Here is a 17,480-nt window from a genome sequence, read left to right as displayed (position 1 = left end):
GTTTAGGTAATCTCAACCTGTACATGAAATCTCATAAAGTTTAAGTACTACCCCAAATATTTTCTTTTGCCTAGCTAGATTGCTCCTTTTTCACTATATATATCGAAGGTTTTCTGTCTACTTTTCGGCACCTAAGTTTGCAGAATATATGCAATCAGGAGAACATGAGTGACAAACATGGATCTTCTTCTTCATCATCTTCCAAGGGAACAAAAATAGTACTACTAAGGAATGTGGACGGTAAGGTGTTTGAGGTGGACGAAATGGTGGCAAAGGAAATACAGATTGTGATAAAGGTCATGGAAGAACGAGGCAGAGACGAAAACAAGACATTGGTGCCGATACAAATCTTTAGAGTGGAGGGGATGGTGAAGGAGTTGAAGGAGATGTCCTTCGACCAAGGTGACAATGCGAACAATTTGTCGGATAGGACAATTGATGTGGAAGATCATCAAGTCCGATTGATTTAGGGATCGTAGAGTTGTAGCTAGAGACCAACTACGATCGTCGAATTACGAAGTAATTCGCGGCTAACTTCGATCGGATCCTACAACGGGTTACACATAAGAGTGACAAATTGATCTAGGATATGACTAGTGGGAGTGAGATATAATCATGGGAGTGTCCCATAAACATATCTCATAGGCCTAAAAAGGAATTAGGCAAAGATAGTACAAAAAGGCCAAAAACAGGGTTTTTGGGCCTAGACCGGTTCGGGTACTTCTAGGACTCGGATTGGGCTGAATTTTGGAGGGTTAGTTGCTGATATAATAAACATTAAATCTGCCAATTTTCGTGGTGTTTGGGCACCTCCTCCTTAGGGAATTGAGAAAATACCAATAGTTGCTATTTTCGACTATTTCCCTAAATCTTATTCTAAAGGGTGTTTTAGGAAACCTAAAAGGAGGTGGATTCTTATTAGGGTTCTATATAAACACTCTTAGGGCAGAGAATAAGGTGTGGAATTTCTCTCTAAGCTTTCTTACTCTACCACATCAAGTAGAGAGGAGAAAGTGAGCTAATTCCCATTACTATCAATCTAGTCAAGAAGAAAGGAGTTCTTCTTCCAACCACCATTGGTGTGCTAGCTATACAACAAGGTGGGAGATCAAATTGATTGCTCGTGTCCCAAGTAGAGGAGCTACACTTGAAGCTCTTGGTCTTCTTCAATCAATTCAACTAGTTCGAGGGAAAGCGATTAAGGTAATCTACTATCTCCATTAGATTAATTACTAGTTTTGCATGTGATCCTGGGAATACTAGTGTAGACATTAGATGTCATATTTCCGCTATAAACACTAGTAGAAGGGTGTAAATCCCTACAGTGGCGTCAGAGCCTCTTGCCATTAACTAGTTTTTGCTAAGAATCGAACTAATTAATATGCCTAATAGTTTGAAAATTGAGTTTATAAAAGTATTTTAAAAGATGTTTTTAAAAGTATTTTAAACTCATAATTTGATGGGATTCAATAAATTTTCAAATTGAGAATCAAATTGATGATTAAAAGTGTTTTAAAAGACTCAATTTCATTGAATTTCAAACTAATCCATGCTTGATTATGTTGATAGTTATATTTAAAAAGGTTACAAACATAAAATTTGATTAATTATGAATTGGATTCAAAGATTTTTCAAAATTGATTTCAAAATTGTTCTTTGAAAAATTTCAAAAACCTAGATTTTGATCCAAAATTGGTTTGATTAAGAGTTGTTTTTAAGTTTTGGAAACTTTTGAAAAACAAAATTTTAGAATTTTAGAATTTTAGAAGTGTTCTAAAAAGAGTAGTTTTGACTTTAGGAAGCTCTCAAAACAAATTTGGAAAAATTTAAAAGTTTCTAAAAGTTTTAAAAATTTTTTAGAAGTGTTCTAAAAGGAATTTCAAAAATTTAAGAAAAGTTTTAAAATTGGAAAATAGCAACTTAGAGTTGCATAAGAAAAAAAAATTTTCTTTTTGGAAACTAGGGTTTTGAAAAACCCTAGTGTCCGGCCAGGAAGCTTCCTGGCCGGACCAGAAGCTCCTGGATGCGTCCTCTGGACGCGTCCAGAGCAGCTGCTGAGACGCGTCTTGAAGACGCGACCAGCAGCTGCGACAGAAGCTTCTGGACGCGTCTTTGAGACGCGTCCAGAGCAGCTACTAAGGACGCGTCTAAGACGCGACCAGCAGCTGCGAAGGAGCTTCCTCGACGCGTCTAGGACGCGTCCAGAGCACTCGACCAGACACGTCTTGGAGACGCGTCTGGGAGGTTCTGGGTGTCTCGGACTAGTCCGAGACACCTAGTGCTGGTCCGGTCCAGTACCAGACACGTCTAGGACGCGTCTGGTACATGGACTAGCGTCCTGGCTCCGGCCAGGACGAGACCAGGCCTTGATAGGCCTCGGCCAGGACATGCCGGCCCTATGGGCCGTGCTATGTCCGGACCTTGTCCGAGCCCTTTTTGGGCTTGGGCCGGGACTTGTCTAGGACTTGTCCCGGGCTTTTTCGAGGTTTTTCGGACCACGAAAAGGGATCATCATTCGAGTGGGAGTTTTTGCCAAAAAATTATTTTTCGATTTCAACCAAATAATTCCAAAATCAATCCGGGCCATCCAATAGCCCAAAACGGATTTCTCTTTAAATTGATTTATGAAATCATTAAGAATCGAACCAATATTTTTTCCGAAATTGACCCGGGCTTTCTCGAGCCCAAAAACGGAGTTTTTCTTAAAGATGATTTTAGAAATCATAAAAGATATAACCGGAAAGCACCACTAGTAGAATTCTTCGAATTTAGACTTAAGGTCCGTAATGTGACATGTGATGTCAACAAAAGTATCTCCCAAGATAATCATGCATATATAATTCTTAGCCTTGATATATTATATGATTGCATGTGATGTGAATGCGGGAAACTAGTATGGCCATAGATTTATTTTCTTATTCTTGTTTTAAGCACGGATGGGTGCATGTAGGGGTGGGATAACGGCCCGGAGGCCCGCTACCCGCTTGGGTCCGCCCGGGTCCGTTAGGTACCGCGGGTACCCGATACCCGTGACGGGAAAAGCCCGGCCCGTAAGTCGGGTAGTTAGCAGGCGGGAAATGGTCATAGCCCTTTGACCGGGTGACCGGAACGATTAACCCGTCCGATTAAAGACCGATGGTTAATACCGATAGGACCGAAAATTTTGTACCGAATTAACAACCTACCGACCGACCGCCCGCTACCCGTAGTAAATTAGGGTTAATCCAACGGTTGATATTTGGAGCCAATCGCGTATGATGCACAACCGTTGGATTAAAACCCTAGAGTCCATACCCTCCTCTATATAAACCCTCTAAACATCTCCTTCATTCCTTTTCCTGCCGCAGCTTTAGGGGTGGGATAAGTCAGCTTAATGCTTCATCTGAATCATCCCTCTAAGCATCTCCTTCATTCCTTTTGCCGCACCTTAATCCTTCATTCCAATCATCATTTTTTCTGTTATAAGTTGTAAGAAACTTCATTTCTTTGCCTTCCCCTTTCGATCCGTCGACTACTCGACTCTCTTCTTCCCTCTCTGGAGTCTGGAGCATAGGATCGCACGAAGACGAAATATGAAGGTATTCAGACTTCTCTCTTGCTCTCGTCATTTTTTGATTCGTTTTTTTCAGTTAGTTTGGATACTCACTCTTCTTCTCTTCATCTTTTTTTTTTTTTCTGTTTCGACTATAATACTTTAATCAAACACATCCCTTTCATGTGATCTGTTTGATCAAACAGATCTTACCACTCGATCTGTTTGATCAAACAGATCTGGTCATTTGGCCATGCAGTGTGTTTGATCAAAGTATTATGTCTTTCATTTTGTTTCTTCAGGAATGATTGTTAAATGAGGTATCCTATAATCACGTGTCTCGACTTTCGAATGTCATATGATAAGTTAAACTGACTTTGATGGCTTGTTATAAGTTATAACTTGTAAGTTGTAACTGAAAGGTAAAATCTCTATCCATTATTCCATTATATTTCTGTTTTTAGATTGTTTGATCGAAGTACTTGTAAATAAAATCTTTTGATGACTTGAATACTTGGTGTCTTGATCTGTTATTTACTTTGATCAAACAGATCTGATCACTTGATGTCTTGATCTGTTTGATTAAACAGATCTGACTATACGATCTGTTTGATCGAAGTAGTATGTTCATGTGCTATTTTTATGTTACTTGACTTGAATACATGATGTCTTGATCTCCACTTTACTTCTGTTTTTCTTCTTTTGTATTTAAAATAGTATGATGGTTTGACAAATAGATACCATACAATCTGTTTGATCAAATGAGTATGTTCATGTGCTATTTTTATGTGACTTGACTTGAATACATGATGTCTTGATCTCCACTTTACCTCTGTTTTTCTTCTTTTGTATTTAAAATAGTTTGATGGTTTGACAAATAGATACCATACAATCTGTTTGATCAAATGAGTATGTTCATGTGCTATTTTTATGTGACTTGACTTGAATACATGATGTCTTGATCTCCACTTTACCTCTGTTTTTCTTCTTTTGTATTTAAAATAGTTTGATGGTTTGACAAATAGATACCATACAATCTGTTTGATCAAATGAGTATGTTCATGTGCTATTTTTATGTGACTTGACTTGAATACATGATGTCTTGATCTCCACTTTACTTCTGTTTTTCTTCTTTTGTATTTAAAATAGTTTGATAATTTGATGGTTTGATCAAACAGATCCAATACTAATGCTTCTTTGGAGCTTTGACGAACCCCTCTGTTTAGTTCTTCGAACAGATTGAGGTGATGGCCTTGATCATCATATATAGCCATCTTTGTTGGGAAAATAGATTCGGATTTAGGTAATAACCTTGATCTGTCTATTGCCACAGATGAAGGTTAAATGATATTGATCCTGTTGTTATGCCCTCTGTTTGTGAACTAATATGTAGGCTGGTTTGTTTGCTTTCATCGAATCTTCTATGTTCTTAATTCAGGTTGAAGGAAATGTTCTGTTCTGTAACTTCTACGTGAACGATCAACCTTACCTGTCCACTTAAACCAATGATGTTAGTTCTTCTCTATCCGATTATGATGGATGTGGGACTTTGATTCAAACTAATATTTCTTATGGTTTGGATTCAGGTTATGGATCCATCTCGTAGTGCACCTGCTGTTGTTCCTGCAAGTGTGGGGACTGCAGATCCTGGTGAACCTTCCATCCCTTTAACTGATGTAATTGCTCCTGCTCCTGCAGTTGAAGCGGTTTCTACAGCTAAAAAGTCCCACAAAAGAGATAGATCTTCTGAGGTTTGGCTTAATTATGACTTCCTTTACATTCCTGATGCTGATAATCCTGGCCAAAGAAAACAAATGGCCAAATGTAAGATGTGTGGGGTAATTAAGCCATCTAAGTCGAGCATTGGTACTACTGGTTTCAAAAGGCACACCCAATCTTGTGCAAAGAGACATAAAATTGATCTCAACCAGTCTAAGGTTGTTGTGAACAGACTTGGAAACATGGCTTCTTTTACATTTAGCCAAGCTAGGGCCAGAAAGAACACAATCAAGTTGTTGGTTTTAAGAGAGCTACCGTTTCAATTTGTCGAGGACCCGTACTTCGAGTTTTATATCAATGATAGTTTTCATCCAACTTTTAGATCATTTTCAAGAGCTACGGCTCGAAATGATATGTTGAAATATTTTAAAGAAGAGAAGGAATCTCTGAAATTGGCTCTTGTAAATGCTCCAGGTAAAATTAGTTTGACTTCTGATTTGTGGTCTTCAAATCAGAGGTTAAGTTATTTGTCACTTACTGCCCACTTCATTGATAAAAATTGGTCTATTCAAAAAAAAATTATATCTTACTCTTTGATGGACAAGAGTCATACTGGTGATAACATTGCACAGGCTCTTTATGACAGACTTGTTGAGTGGCAAATTTCTGATAAAATTTTTTGTCTGTCAATGGATAATGCAAGTGCCAATACTGTTTCTGTTGGTAAGTTGATTCAGTTGTTGCCAAATTTACCTCTTAGTGGATCTTTGTTTCATGTTCGTTGTTGTTGTCACATACTCAATCTTGTAGTTCAGGATGGTTTGAAAGTTCCTCAATTTCAACAAATGCTTGATCATCTCAAGTCAAACATTGAATTCATTAGGGTTAGTGAGACTAGAAATGCTCAATTCAGGGCTTTGCACGGCTAATGGGTTGCCTCCAAAGAAACTTCAACTTGATGTGAAACACAGGTGGAACTCGACTTACTTGATGTTGAGTTCGGCTACTCCATATAGACATGTTCTTACTTCTTTTTTAGCAGATCGAGCTGCCCCTAGTCTTATTTCAGAATCTGATTGGAAACATGCCGAGTTGTTATGCAAGTTTCTTGGGACTTTCTATGAAGCAACTAACCACTTTTCTGGTGTGAACTATATTACAACCAACACTGTTTTAGAATACTTGCTTGATATATGCTTGGTCTTTAAAGAACATAGACATGATGAGTTATTTTCTGATATCATTTCTTCGATGGAGGTGAAATTTATTAAGTATTGGGGTCAGACTCCCCTTTTATTTGGGATTGCTTGTGCTATTGATCCAAGGATCAAGAACAAGGTTGGGTTAGTTTTGAATGAGCTTGAAGCTTGCTTTGATTCGTCGAATTCTGTTTTTCAGTGTTCTTCTATTCAGTCCACAACTATTTTAAGTAAGTTGAGTGATATGTTTTCTGAATATACAACTGCTGCTGCATTAGCCTCTTCTTCTTCTTCGGCTACTACTAGTTTGGTTGGGTCTTCAGGGTCAGCTACTTCCATTTCAGTAGGGTCTTCTAGCAGGGGTGCCTTGTGGAAAAGGATTAGTCAGACTCGAAGAGATCCTTTGGCTTCTGCATCAGAGGAGATAGCTCGCTTTAACTCGGAGCCTGATCCTATTGAAGATGAAATGGAGTCCTTTGATGTTCTTGGATGGTGGAAGGAGAATGAGAAACGCTATCCAGTTTTGTTTCGAATTGCCCGTGATGTTTTGACGGTACCTGTGTCTACTGTTGCCTCCGAAGCCGCATTTTCTCTAGGTAAAAGAATTCTTGGTGATTATAGGAGTAGTCTAACTCCTGAAATGTTAGAGTGTACTGTTTGCCTCAAAGACTGGTGGCAAAGCCAACTTAAAGAAGGTTTTGTTCATTTTGATCCTCTAACCGATTTCTTACCCGAAGTTTGTGACGAGACCAATCCAATTGGGTCTCAAGACTCTCAACAGAGTCAACAGACTCAATCTCTTTCTTGAAGGTAATCAGTAATGGCCTAATGGGTTAATGGAAATTCAAGTCTTTTGAGTTTTGAATATGGGGAGGTTGGAAAGCTAACTTAACTCTACAACTTCAGTCTACAAGTGAATATTTTGTAACTAATATACTAATATCCCCCTTTTCTCTTTTGTTAATTTAAATACCCCAATATTGTAATGTTACTTTTTTTTTGTTGAAACTTGAAAGTATTGTAATCTTACATGTAAATTGTAAGTGACAAAGTCTAAGTGGTATTTAAAAATAGTTAATGAAATCTAATTTTAACTTTTCATTTACTTATTATTTAATTGTAAATTTGGTGGTTTTCCCCGATACCGTCCGACCGATACCGGTGAGTCCCGACCGGTCTCTCGGTAACAAGCGGGATTTGGTCAATGAAAATGTTGGTTTTGACCGGACCGGACCGACCGAGTAAATAGGCGAACATTGATTTTGAGTTCCCGACCGAGACCGACCGATGAAGTTAAGGCCCGCGGTCGTCCCGACCGGACCGATTCCCACGCCTAGGTGCATGCTTTGTAATTAATTTTAATTTCAAGTTTATACGATCTGCGAATCGTTAGAGTCTTGTAATTAGAGTTTAGGGTCTATGAGTCCATTGAAGAAACTCGAGGATGAAATCCAAAGGCGAGTGGGAGAAATCAATGGAGGTTCAAAGATGGCGATCTAAGACGAACCAAAAGGCGAAACAAGAAGAAAACCAAGGGTGATTAGATCTTCTAGGTTAGGGGCCATACTAGGATCCATGTCTGCTTGATTTACTTTCTCGCGCGCATTTACTTACTTATTTACGCTTTATGTCGTGGATGTTAGTTAGGCTAAATAGTTCACTATAACAAACGCCAGACTAGCGTAAAAGTCCCCAAAAGTAATCATGAGTAATCGCCTATCCAGATTAAGACACTCGTTGCGCCCTTGTTCGAGGAAGGTGGGTCGGCCTTCGCAGAGTACCTCCTCTACCTTGGGACAATGCGGGTAGGTCTATAGAAGAGGCCTACACGTCTAAATGGTTCTACTCAACGAGATCAGCAAGAGAGTCTTGGATACTCGAGGCAAAAGGATAGATTAGTCATTCATTAATGAAATCTATTAACCAAGAGTCATAAGGTATGATCAGTGAAGGAATTCACTCACCCGGAACGACGGAGTCAAAGGGTAGGGCCTTCGTCCGCTTTACTTCGAAGAACTGGGGTCTTGGAATCACTTATTCAATCGGGGACGATTTTTATTGAATAATGTGGGAAAACTAATGTTTTTCAAAACGATAATGAGTTTTAAAACTTTGCCATTTCTTTATGTAGTTTTAAGATGACACAAACGATTTCAACATTGAATCACACCTAAGGGAGGTGCTGATCCACTTCCTAGAATGGAAGAATGAATCCGAGAATAATTCTCAGATTCAAAAGGAAGGTCACTAGAATACCCAATCCCAATGTTGACTCATACAAGAGAAGGTCAAAAGCCATTTGCAAGCAATCGTATAACATTCTCTTTGGAAGAATAATGAATGCTAGCATAACCATTAAGACAAACTGAGGAAGAATTTCCCACAGAAGTCATAAATGGAGAGGTACGAGACCTCCAAGGCAATCTGAAAGTCATCCTAACGGAAGACAACAGAATACATCTATCACCCAATTCAATATTGATTGAACAAAGATAGATAAGACCTTAGATGAGTCACTCAGGTTGTTACAAACAAACTGAGCAAAACATACGGGAATATCCAGTCTAAGAAAGGTTCTTGAGATTTGGTACAAAGAATCTAAGAAATAGATTCAAAAGGGCAAAAGGATCAGTCAAGTGAGACAAACATTTGATCAAAGAAAAGCAGCTACCGAGTACATGATCAAGAGTATTTCTCATTACTGTGAATGTTTCTGAACAATGGCTAGACCATTTAAAAGGAAACTACCTTTAGCACCTGGAGAACAAAAGGAATGGAATTATGAATTCCGATTCCGTATCCTTGTTAACAAAGTTAAAAACAAGTATCGTAAAATTCCTTCATCAGGTATTTAAGACCAGATGAGCGGCTCAGTGGGAGCTCAAGGAAATCACATACTTGACTAAAAGAAGTAAAGATCCAAGAGGGAGCAGAAGCAGTAATGCTAGGGATGTTGAAAGGGATCGAAGTCTTCTTTTAGACACTGGTCTAGCTTAGAACTTAATAGTGATTATTTTGTTCTTCTAGAAACGTCTGATGTTTTAAACCAGTGATAAAATTAACTGAAGGTTAACATTGATAATGGCTAAAATCAAGAGATTCAAACTCATTAAACTTCAGCATTGTCAATTGGGTCTTAAGGACTAATTGACAAAGTCACCCTTTTCAAAAGGCATAAAGACTAGTAATCTATTAGGACTCATACGGTGTTATGCAGACCTATAAGTTTACTTGCAGAAGCTAACGAGAGAAACTTCAAATACGTACTCTGACAACTTCATGAAGTATGGAAACGTACAAATCATAAAGTATAAGTCAGAATGTTTGAAAGGTTCAAACAAAGTACAAACCGAAGTAAAAAATCACTTTGACAAGATAGTGAAAACTTGAGTCAAACACTTGATAACCATCAAAGGAGTTGAGAAACAGTTTCCCAACTCTGCTCCATGGAACACATCCGACGGATGGTGGATTCAGTGGGAGCAATCGAACATTGCTATGCATAATTCGATCAAAGATGGGTTTAAGCCAGTCTTCCGAATATTTTGGGACATATTCTATAAACGATTATTTTCACACTTACCAAAATTCCGTCTAAAGCTAAATTTGTAAAAGCATTACATAACTAGCTAATATCTGCCGCAATTTCTTTTAAAAGAAATTTGGGCTTCTTCCATAACTAATCAAGAGAACAAAGTGTTTGTTGCTCATGATAGTATTCTGCTAATAATTAGCACACCTAGTAGTCTGGGAGAAAACACTAATTATTAAAAGAATAAGTGGGAGAAAAGTACAAGTCGATTTAATTCGATCATGAGAAAAATCATGGAGGATCATGAAGAACAATCATGAAACTTGTACAAGTCGATTAAATTTGACCAAGAGCAACAAACTGCGGCTCCTCGGAAAAGGAAAGGTTAAAGACATGATCTAATAAACCCACCGCACAAAAGCGAATGTCATTCGCCGGAGAACTCTCAAAACAAGTGAAAGTGTCTCTAAAGGAATATCTCAAAGTAGTTGAGAAAATTCCAAATTGTTGTTCAAAAGCCCTAAAAGGTCAAATCTCAAAGACACAGAAAATAAAGGTTATTTCTGAAGAGATAAAAGACCTGCGCAGAAACGGAAACTGACTCTAGATTTTGGCTAGAAGCCAAAATCATCGTGGAATCCATATCTCGTCAAGACATGAAGCTTGATAATTTAAGTCAACAAAAGACCTAAATTGGTTTTCCAAAATAGAAAACTGAGAAGGATGGAAACATTCGTGTTTCCCGAAACGAGACAAGAAGAATAAAGATTCTTCCAATCAAGTTATGTCCACAAGCATGCTTCAGAAATCTATCGACAGATTAAAAGCACGCAAGAGTTAGAATCTTCGATTCAAAAGACAATCAGAGAAATTTGATTCCTGGAGAATGAAGAAAATCTTGAATCACGAGTTTCAAGAAGGTAAGTGGGAGTAAACAAACCTTCCGGGTCCGTATGCAGAGTACATACAAAAGATTGAGTACGACATAAGGTGTTGTATAACAGTAACGAACTGACTCAATAAAGGACCACACACAAAAGGATAAAATGCCTTTTTGGGCATCTGAAGATCTATAAGCATAGATCAAAAGGATGATAGGATTAGAGAGACTCAGTACGCTGAGATGCTTGAGATCCGAAACAGAAAATCTAAGACTCGGAAAGTCTAAAAGAATTTCGACCCAAAAACTCATGACAGAGGGCGTTGCAAAACTCGGAGTCTAAAAGATACCGATGAGCTAGCACGCATGAGAAAGACATTTATGTTCGAAAACATAAAGTCAATCATGTTGGACATGATTAGCATTTAAACATCCGAATTCGGATTGGAAAACCGAAACACTACTTAGTACATCCTAGAAGGCTAAAGGATGAAGTAGTACAAAACTGAACATGTCATCGTAGCAAACTTCCAGACATGGAAGGAAAGTATGCTAAAAGTGTTTTAAGCCGGGAACTGTTGCAAATACTACACAGAATTAAAGGCCTTAACCCTAGTAAAGATTACTAGATATTATCAAGGTTGAAGATAGTAATCTTCAAATTAATTGATAATAAGCAAAGTTTAAAACCGACTACCACGGTAGTCAAACTAAACTGTCACCTTAGACATAGTATGAGATTCATACACAGTCTAAGGCATGAGGTATAATTTTAAACCTCGACAAGTAAAACTGAGTGGGTAAAAGGAGTTTTACGGAAGAGGCTCAGACTTACAACTCTCGTTATCAGAAATAATAAGAATTATTTCACCAGTCGTCTAAACTTGGTTTAGTGTTTAAACGACAGTCCATCGATAATAAAACGTTCCGAATAGGTTTGTCAGATACGTGATCTGATGAATGAAACCCTATTAAGTGAACTTGGAATAATTATTATCAAAAATCCCTGGTCCAGGTCATTGCATGGACAACAATGACTCACGAAGACTAGCACGGGAGTCGATGGGATAGCGCAGTTTCATGGGCTATATGAATAGTATATTCTATTCGACTACGTGGGTGTGTAAAAGGTTTATACACTGGATAACCCTCAAATGAGAAGTACATCATTCGTGATGAACGTCAATACTTCTCATAAAGACAATTGGAGAGATTCCTCAAAACATGAGTGCTCCACTCATCTTATGTAAGGAATGCCCGACTTTGGTTCCGTTAAACGCCGCGCCGTAAAAGGAGGTTATAAAGACGGATACTGAGAAGGACAGGATAGACATGAATTTAAGTGGGAGCGCAAGAATGGATTGTGTCACCCTAATCACATTAGGTACAAAGTGTCTCAAGGCCACTTGATGAGTAGCAACTGAAAATGCGTGGCCGCGCTCAAACGGATTAAAGTTAATCGTTTGTCTTTTACAGTTGTACTCGGATATCAAGAAAGTCTGAATGATGTGACGTATCAGATGGGATACTAAATTGACACGGGAATCGAGGCATTGCACTTGTTCTAAGTCCAAGTGGGAATCTGAAGGAGTTGAAGGAGATGTCCTTCGACCAAGGTGACAATGCGAACAATTTGTCGGATAGGACAATTGATGTGGAAGATCATCAAGTCCGATTGATTTAGGGATCGTAGAGTTGTAGCTAGAGACCAACTACGATCGTCGAATTACGAAGTAATTCGCGGCTAACTTCGATCGGATCCTACAACGGGTTACACATAAGAGTGACAAATTGATCTAGGATATGACTAGTGGGAGTGAGATATAATCATGGGAGTGTCCCATAAACATATCTCATAGGCCTAAAAAGGAATTAGGCAAAGATAGTACAAAAAGGCCAAAAACAGGGTTGGCCTAGACCGGTTCGGGTACTTCTAGGACTCGGATTGGGCTGAATTTTGGAGGGTTAGTTGCTGATATAATAAACATTATATCTGCCAATTTTCGTGGTGTTTGGGCACCTCCTCCTTATGGAATTGAGAAAATACCAATAGTTGCTATTTTCGACTATTTCCCTAAATCTTATTCTAAAGGGTGTTTTAGGAAACCTAAAAGGAGGTGGATTCTTATTAGGGTTCTATATAAACACTCTTAGGGCAGAGAATAAGGTGTGGAATTTCTCTCTAAGCTTTCTTACTCTACCACATCAAGTAGAGAGGAGAAAGTGAGCTAATTCCCATTACTATCAATCTAGTCAAGAAGAAAGGAGTTCTTCTTCCAACCACCATTGGTGTGCTAGCTATACAACAAGGTGGGAGATCAAATTGATTGCTCGTGTCCCAAGTAGAGGAGCTACACTTGAAGCTCTTGGTCTTCTTCAATCAATTCAACTAGTTCGAGGGAAAGCGATTAAGGTAATCTACTATCTCCATTAGATTAATTACTAGTTTTGCATGTGATCCTGGGAATACTAGTGTAGACATTAGATGTCATATTTCCGCTATAAACACTAGTAGAAGGGTGTAAATCCCAACAGATGGCACTGGGTAAGGTTCTTGAATACTGCGAAAAGCATGTAAAGGTCTATGGAGGACTTGTTAAAAAAGAAGAATCGAATGAGGAGATGAAGATATTCAACAAGGAGTTCCTAAAGAAGATGGATGAAGCTATGGTAGATATGGTTGCAGAAGCTGCGATTTCCTTGGGAATACTAGGTTTAATGGACTTGTGTTTCCAGTATTCGGATTTCTCGGCGGGGTCTAGGGAACGGCGGCTCATACTTCTTTGTGACCGTCCCAGGCGTAATAACAAATGCAGTTTACTATGCATAGTCATTAGATCTTTACAATAAATATCATGTAAGAAAGTCATCTATCTACCTAAATATATAAATGATAGCATCCTCTCCTGTGATCCTTCTCCTTTCAAGATAATCTCTCAAGTATCAGCTTCCTTTCAACTATATAATTCGATCTCTACCCCGAGATTGGTAGTATTCTCAATCCTCATCTAATTCTTGTATCTAATTAGTCATGTAATTACAGTATTAGAACTAGTATAAGTAATGCGAGGAGCCGAGGAGCCAATAAGGAAAATATCAAGAACAAGAACCACTTAAAAACTTGAGTAAACAAAGGGAAAAAAATGAATCTTTCTAAAGATCATCAAGTAATGAAGTGATCAAGAGATAGAGAAGCTTATTAATTACTCTTATCAGCCAAAGCATTGGCCACTAGGAAGGGGTCCGGGGATGGAACCCTGGTCCAAGAATTGCAACCCAAACACAACCAAGATAGCAAGCAAAGACAAGTAAGATAGACCTTCCACAGCTCCTAACAAACCAAAAGGTCCATTAGGTAAACCTGATCCAGTTTTAGATTTAGTATATAATGACCAACCAACAATGCCCACAATGGCTAGATAACTCACACCTTCAAGTGCACCGATCGAACCACCTGGGCCAGGTGGGAGACCACAACCTGTAGTCTTTAGTGTGTAGAGAGACCAGCCGATAACCGGTGTCGAAACCAACCCACCGGCTATAGCCACTTTCTCAACAATCCCGTCTCCGCCACTGCTCTCTTCAGCCATGCTTACTACTTTAAGTTTTCCTCCTCTTCTGAATCTTACTTGATTGTTGCTACCAATTTGTCGCCTCCATGACGGAAGAACTAGAGTTGCTTGTGATGATAGGATCACCTTAGAGGCCTCCATGGATTCAGAATCAAGAAAGTTATAGCTCTTCCTCTTCTGATATTCTTGGGCCTTCTTATTTGATGGAGGAAATAAGTTGCATTTTATTATCTTATCTTGATTTGACCCCACAAGTAGATGTAAGAGAGGTGTAAGAAAAAATAAGACTACATCGTTGACTAGTATTTGACAACTTGAGAAGAAGAAATGAAGAATAGAGGGAGAGATGAAGTGTCCATATTGCTCCGGTGCTCAGGGGCGGTGCGCCACCACGCCAACGGGAAGATCGGTGACGGAATGTTGCGCATGTGGTCGAGTAGTAGAAGAAAGACAATCACAAGTTCACGAGCACTTCCATCTCCGAGCTCAAGATTCCCCTCTCTGTGTCGTCACTTCTGATCTTTCCTCCATGATTCCATCTCCCTCTGTCGTCGGAACTGGTATCAAAGATGAAGAAGATGAAGACCCATTTGAACCCACTGGATTCATCACAGCTTTCTCTACTTGGTCACTTGAATCAATCCCCATAATGGGTCGATCTTCTCTCTCTTTCTCAGGTCACCTTGCCGAGCTCGAACGTGCCCTCGATTCTTCCTCTTCTAGTTCGTCTGGTCCAGTTGTTGTGGTTGACAACTTAAGGGCTTATCTTCAGATAATTGATGTTTCTTCTATATTAGGTTTAGATTATGACATCTCTGATCATGCTTTTCAACTATTTAGAGACTGTTCTTCTACTACTTGTTTGAGAAATCGAAGCGTTGAAGCACTTGCTACTGCTGCTCTTGTTCAAGCCATTAGAGAAGCTCAAGAACCTAGAACCCTTCAGGTATATAATCCATTTTTTCCCTTTTTTTTGGTTTCTTGGGTTGTTTTAGAATCATGGGTTGATGTTGAATATGCTAGATGATTAGGGTTTTTGAAGCTCCTTTCTCTCAAAATTTATCATTTTTGGGGTATTATAGTAAAACAATCTCATTTTCATTTAAGGAACTTATTATGTATATAGTAGCATAATTGTGATTTTAGAGAGCTGACTATTTAATTACACAAGCAGCTTGAATCATGGCTTTAGCCTCTTTCATTCCACATCTTCTTTAGCTGTTATGTATCATGTTCGGAAATAAACCTGATACGAAGACAGACCGAAATGGGTCATTAGCGATCGAGATTTACCGGGAGAAAATCCGTCAAGAGAGAAAGGATAGACCCATTCTATCCAACATTGCTTTGGTATGGCGTTGTCTTTGGCTTTTAGCTTTTGGCTCCTGCATAATTTTCTGTTCAGAAACTTGTTTTTGGAAAGAAGGATAAAGTTTCAGAAACTTGGGTTCGAGGCAAATGAAACTGGGTACTCTCACTATGTAGCTAAACAAACTTACCGTGTCGATACACGAGAACCAGAGGTCTTCCTTTTCAACGCTCCCACTGGTAGACCTCAAAACTAGCATGAAGAAATGCGGTAAACCTTTGATACGCGAGACTGGACATAGTTCGTGTTTATGAATTCATGGACGTTTAAGATACTAGTCGTTGCATTTCTCGATCTTTCATTAGAATGGGAGTTTCATTTGGGTCCAATTGTTTAAATCCTATATTCTTTGCAGGAAATATCAAATGCAGCTAATGTTCCTCAGAAGGAGATAGGGAAGTACATTAAAATATTGGGAGAGGCTCTGCAGCTTAGTCAACCCATCAATAGTAATTCTATATCGGTTCATATGCCGAGGTTTTGCACCCTTCTTCAACTAAACAAATCAGCTCAGGTACTCCTTGTCTTGAGAACTTGACGGTATTATCATAGCAGAGATAATCCTTTTACGGCTGTACCTAAATTTTCATTATAAACTTACTCAGGAGTTGGCAACTCATATAGGCGAGGTTGTAATCAACAAATGTTTCTGTACTCGTAGAAACCCTATTAGTATCTCAGCAGCTGCTATCTATTTGGCATGTCAACTAGAAGATAAACGAAAGACTCAGGCTGAGATTTGTAAAGTGACAGGACTCACTGAGGTGACTTTGAGAAAAGTTTACAAGGAGCTATTGGAAAATTGGGACGATCTGCTACCATCCAACTATACACCTGCTGTTCCTCCAGAGAAAGCGTTCCCCACTACTGCAATTACCAATCGTTCTTCGTCAGCAGCGCCTAGAACTGAACAGGTAGTAGAGATTGCTTCTTCAGACAAAGATAAGCCATCCGAAGTTACTGCTAAACTCAAGAAACCATCCGAGCTTATGGAAGTTGATCGTCGACCTAATATAAAAGAGGAGCCAGATAATACTAAAGCCAAAACACACGAAGCTCATGGAGCATCAAATACCGAGGATTCCACGTTGAATCATTCAACACCCTTTTGGCAACATCAGATTCCGTATAGTAACCCTGATACCAAGCTAACAGAAAGAGAAAGCAGACGGATTTCGGATAGAGGCATCGACATGAATCAAGCTCAGGTGAGCCCTCCAGAATTTGGGAAGAAGGAAGGAGATCCTGTATCAAGTACCAGTTCCCAAATGTTGTACCAGTTTTCTACTCCATCTTCGTCAAAAACGCGTGGGCAGCCACAACAAATGGTATCAAATTTTCCAGAAGTAACAGGAAATGCAAACCAAAAGAGAAGTGATAACAATTGATGTGAGCATATGGAGAAGCAGACGTTGTTATACGAATACTACTATGAAACAAAGCTATGGTTGTTCCTTTATTACCTTCAATCTCGTAACCTCTTCATGGAAATCAACAATGCCGGAACCTAAAGAAAAAGGGATACTTCGCTTTTCTTTTAATTGGATTAGCAGACATAGGAACACATTTGGAAACTATATGAATTCTGAACTTAACATAATTGGCTTTTGATCCCTAAACTATCAAAATCAAATGAATTGTCTAAATTACCAGCCAAATGCATGAAGAAATCAGGTG

The 17,480-nt window shown here is 38.9% G+C and overlaps 3 protein-coding genes across 3 annotated transcripts; 2 read left to right on the top strand and 1 right to left on the bottom strand.

Moving 5' to 3' along the window:
- Nucleotides 1-164: 164 nt before the first annotated feature.
- Nucleotides 165-7,258, top strand: LOC147564793 (zinc finger BED domain-containing protein RICESLEEPER 2-like). Its single transcript, XM_086638365.1, has 4 exons — nt 165-368; nt 4,926-5,003; nt 5,119-6,070; nt 6,165-7,258. The coding sequence occupies exons 1-4, from the start codon at nt 165-167 to the stop codon at nt 7,256-7,258; spliced, it is 2,328 nt and encodes a 775-aa protein (XP_086494491.1).
- A 6,698-nt stretch (nt 7,259-13,956) lies between these two features.
- LOC147564792 (anti-muellerian hormone type-2 receptor) lies at nt 13,957-14,575 on the bottom strand. The gene has a single exon (XM_086650041.1). It carries the CDS (start codon nt 14,573-14,575, stop codon nt 14,075-14,077), a length of 501 nt encoding a protein of 166 aa, XP_086506167.1. The 3' UTR covers nt 13,957-14,074.
- A 104-nt stretch (nt 14,576-14,679) lies between these two features.
- Nucleotides 14,680-17,265, top strand: PBRP (plant-specific TFIIB-related protein). The gene is made up of 3 exons (XM_086650037.1): nt 14,680-15,380; nt 16,159-16,317; nt 16,409-17,265. The coding sequence occupies exons 1-3, from the start codon at nt 14,781-14,783 to the stop codon at nt 17,189-17,191; spliced, it is 1,542 nt and encodes a 513-aa protein (XP_086506163.1). The 5' UTR covers nt 14,680-14,780; the 3' UTR covers nt 17,192-17,265.
- Nucleotides 17,266-17,480: the final 215 nt, after the last annotated feature.

This window comes from Eschscholzia californica, unplaced genomic scaffold (genome assembly GCF_041429995.1).
Source record: "Eschscholzia californica isolate CP2 unplaced genomic scaffold, dmEscCali1.0.p SCAF_1, whole genome shotgun sequence".
Lineage (NCBI taxonomy): Eukaryota > Viridiplantae > Streptophyta > Magnoliopsida > Ranunculales > Papaveraceae > Eschscholzia > Eschscholzia californica.
The sequence above is the reverse complement of the archived record's forward strand: the minus strand, read 5'-3'. Positions and strand labels throughout refer to the sequence as shown.

Coding starts and splice junctions, on each gene's coding strand:
- LOC147564793 (XM_086638365.1), top strand. CDS start 165: ATGAGTGACAAACATGGATCTTCTTCTTCATCATCTTCCAAGGGAACA. Junction 5,004..5,118: donor TTCTGTTCTGTAACTTCTAC/GTGAACGATCAA, acceptor GTTTGGATTCAG/GTTATGGATCCATCTCGTAG. Junction 6,071..6,164: donor CAATCTTGTAGTTCAGGATG/GTTTGAAAGTTC, acceptor TGCTCAATTCAG/GGCTTTGCACGGCTAATGGG.
- LOC147564792 (XM_086650041.1), bottom strand. CDS start 14,575: ATGGAGGCCTCTAAGGTGATCCTATCATCACAAGCAACTCTAGTTCTT.
- PBRP (XM_086650037.1), top strand. CDS start 14,781: ATGAAGTGTCCATATTGCTCCGGTGCTCAGGGGCGGTGCGCCACCACG. Junction 15,381..16,158: donor AAGAACCTAGAACCCTTCAG/GTATATAATCCA, acceptor TATTCTTTGCAG/GAAATATCAAATGCAGCTAA. Junction 16,318..16,408: donor AACTAAACAAATCAGCTCAG/GTACTCCTTGTC, acceptor AAACTTACTCAG/GAGTTGGCAACTCATATAGG.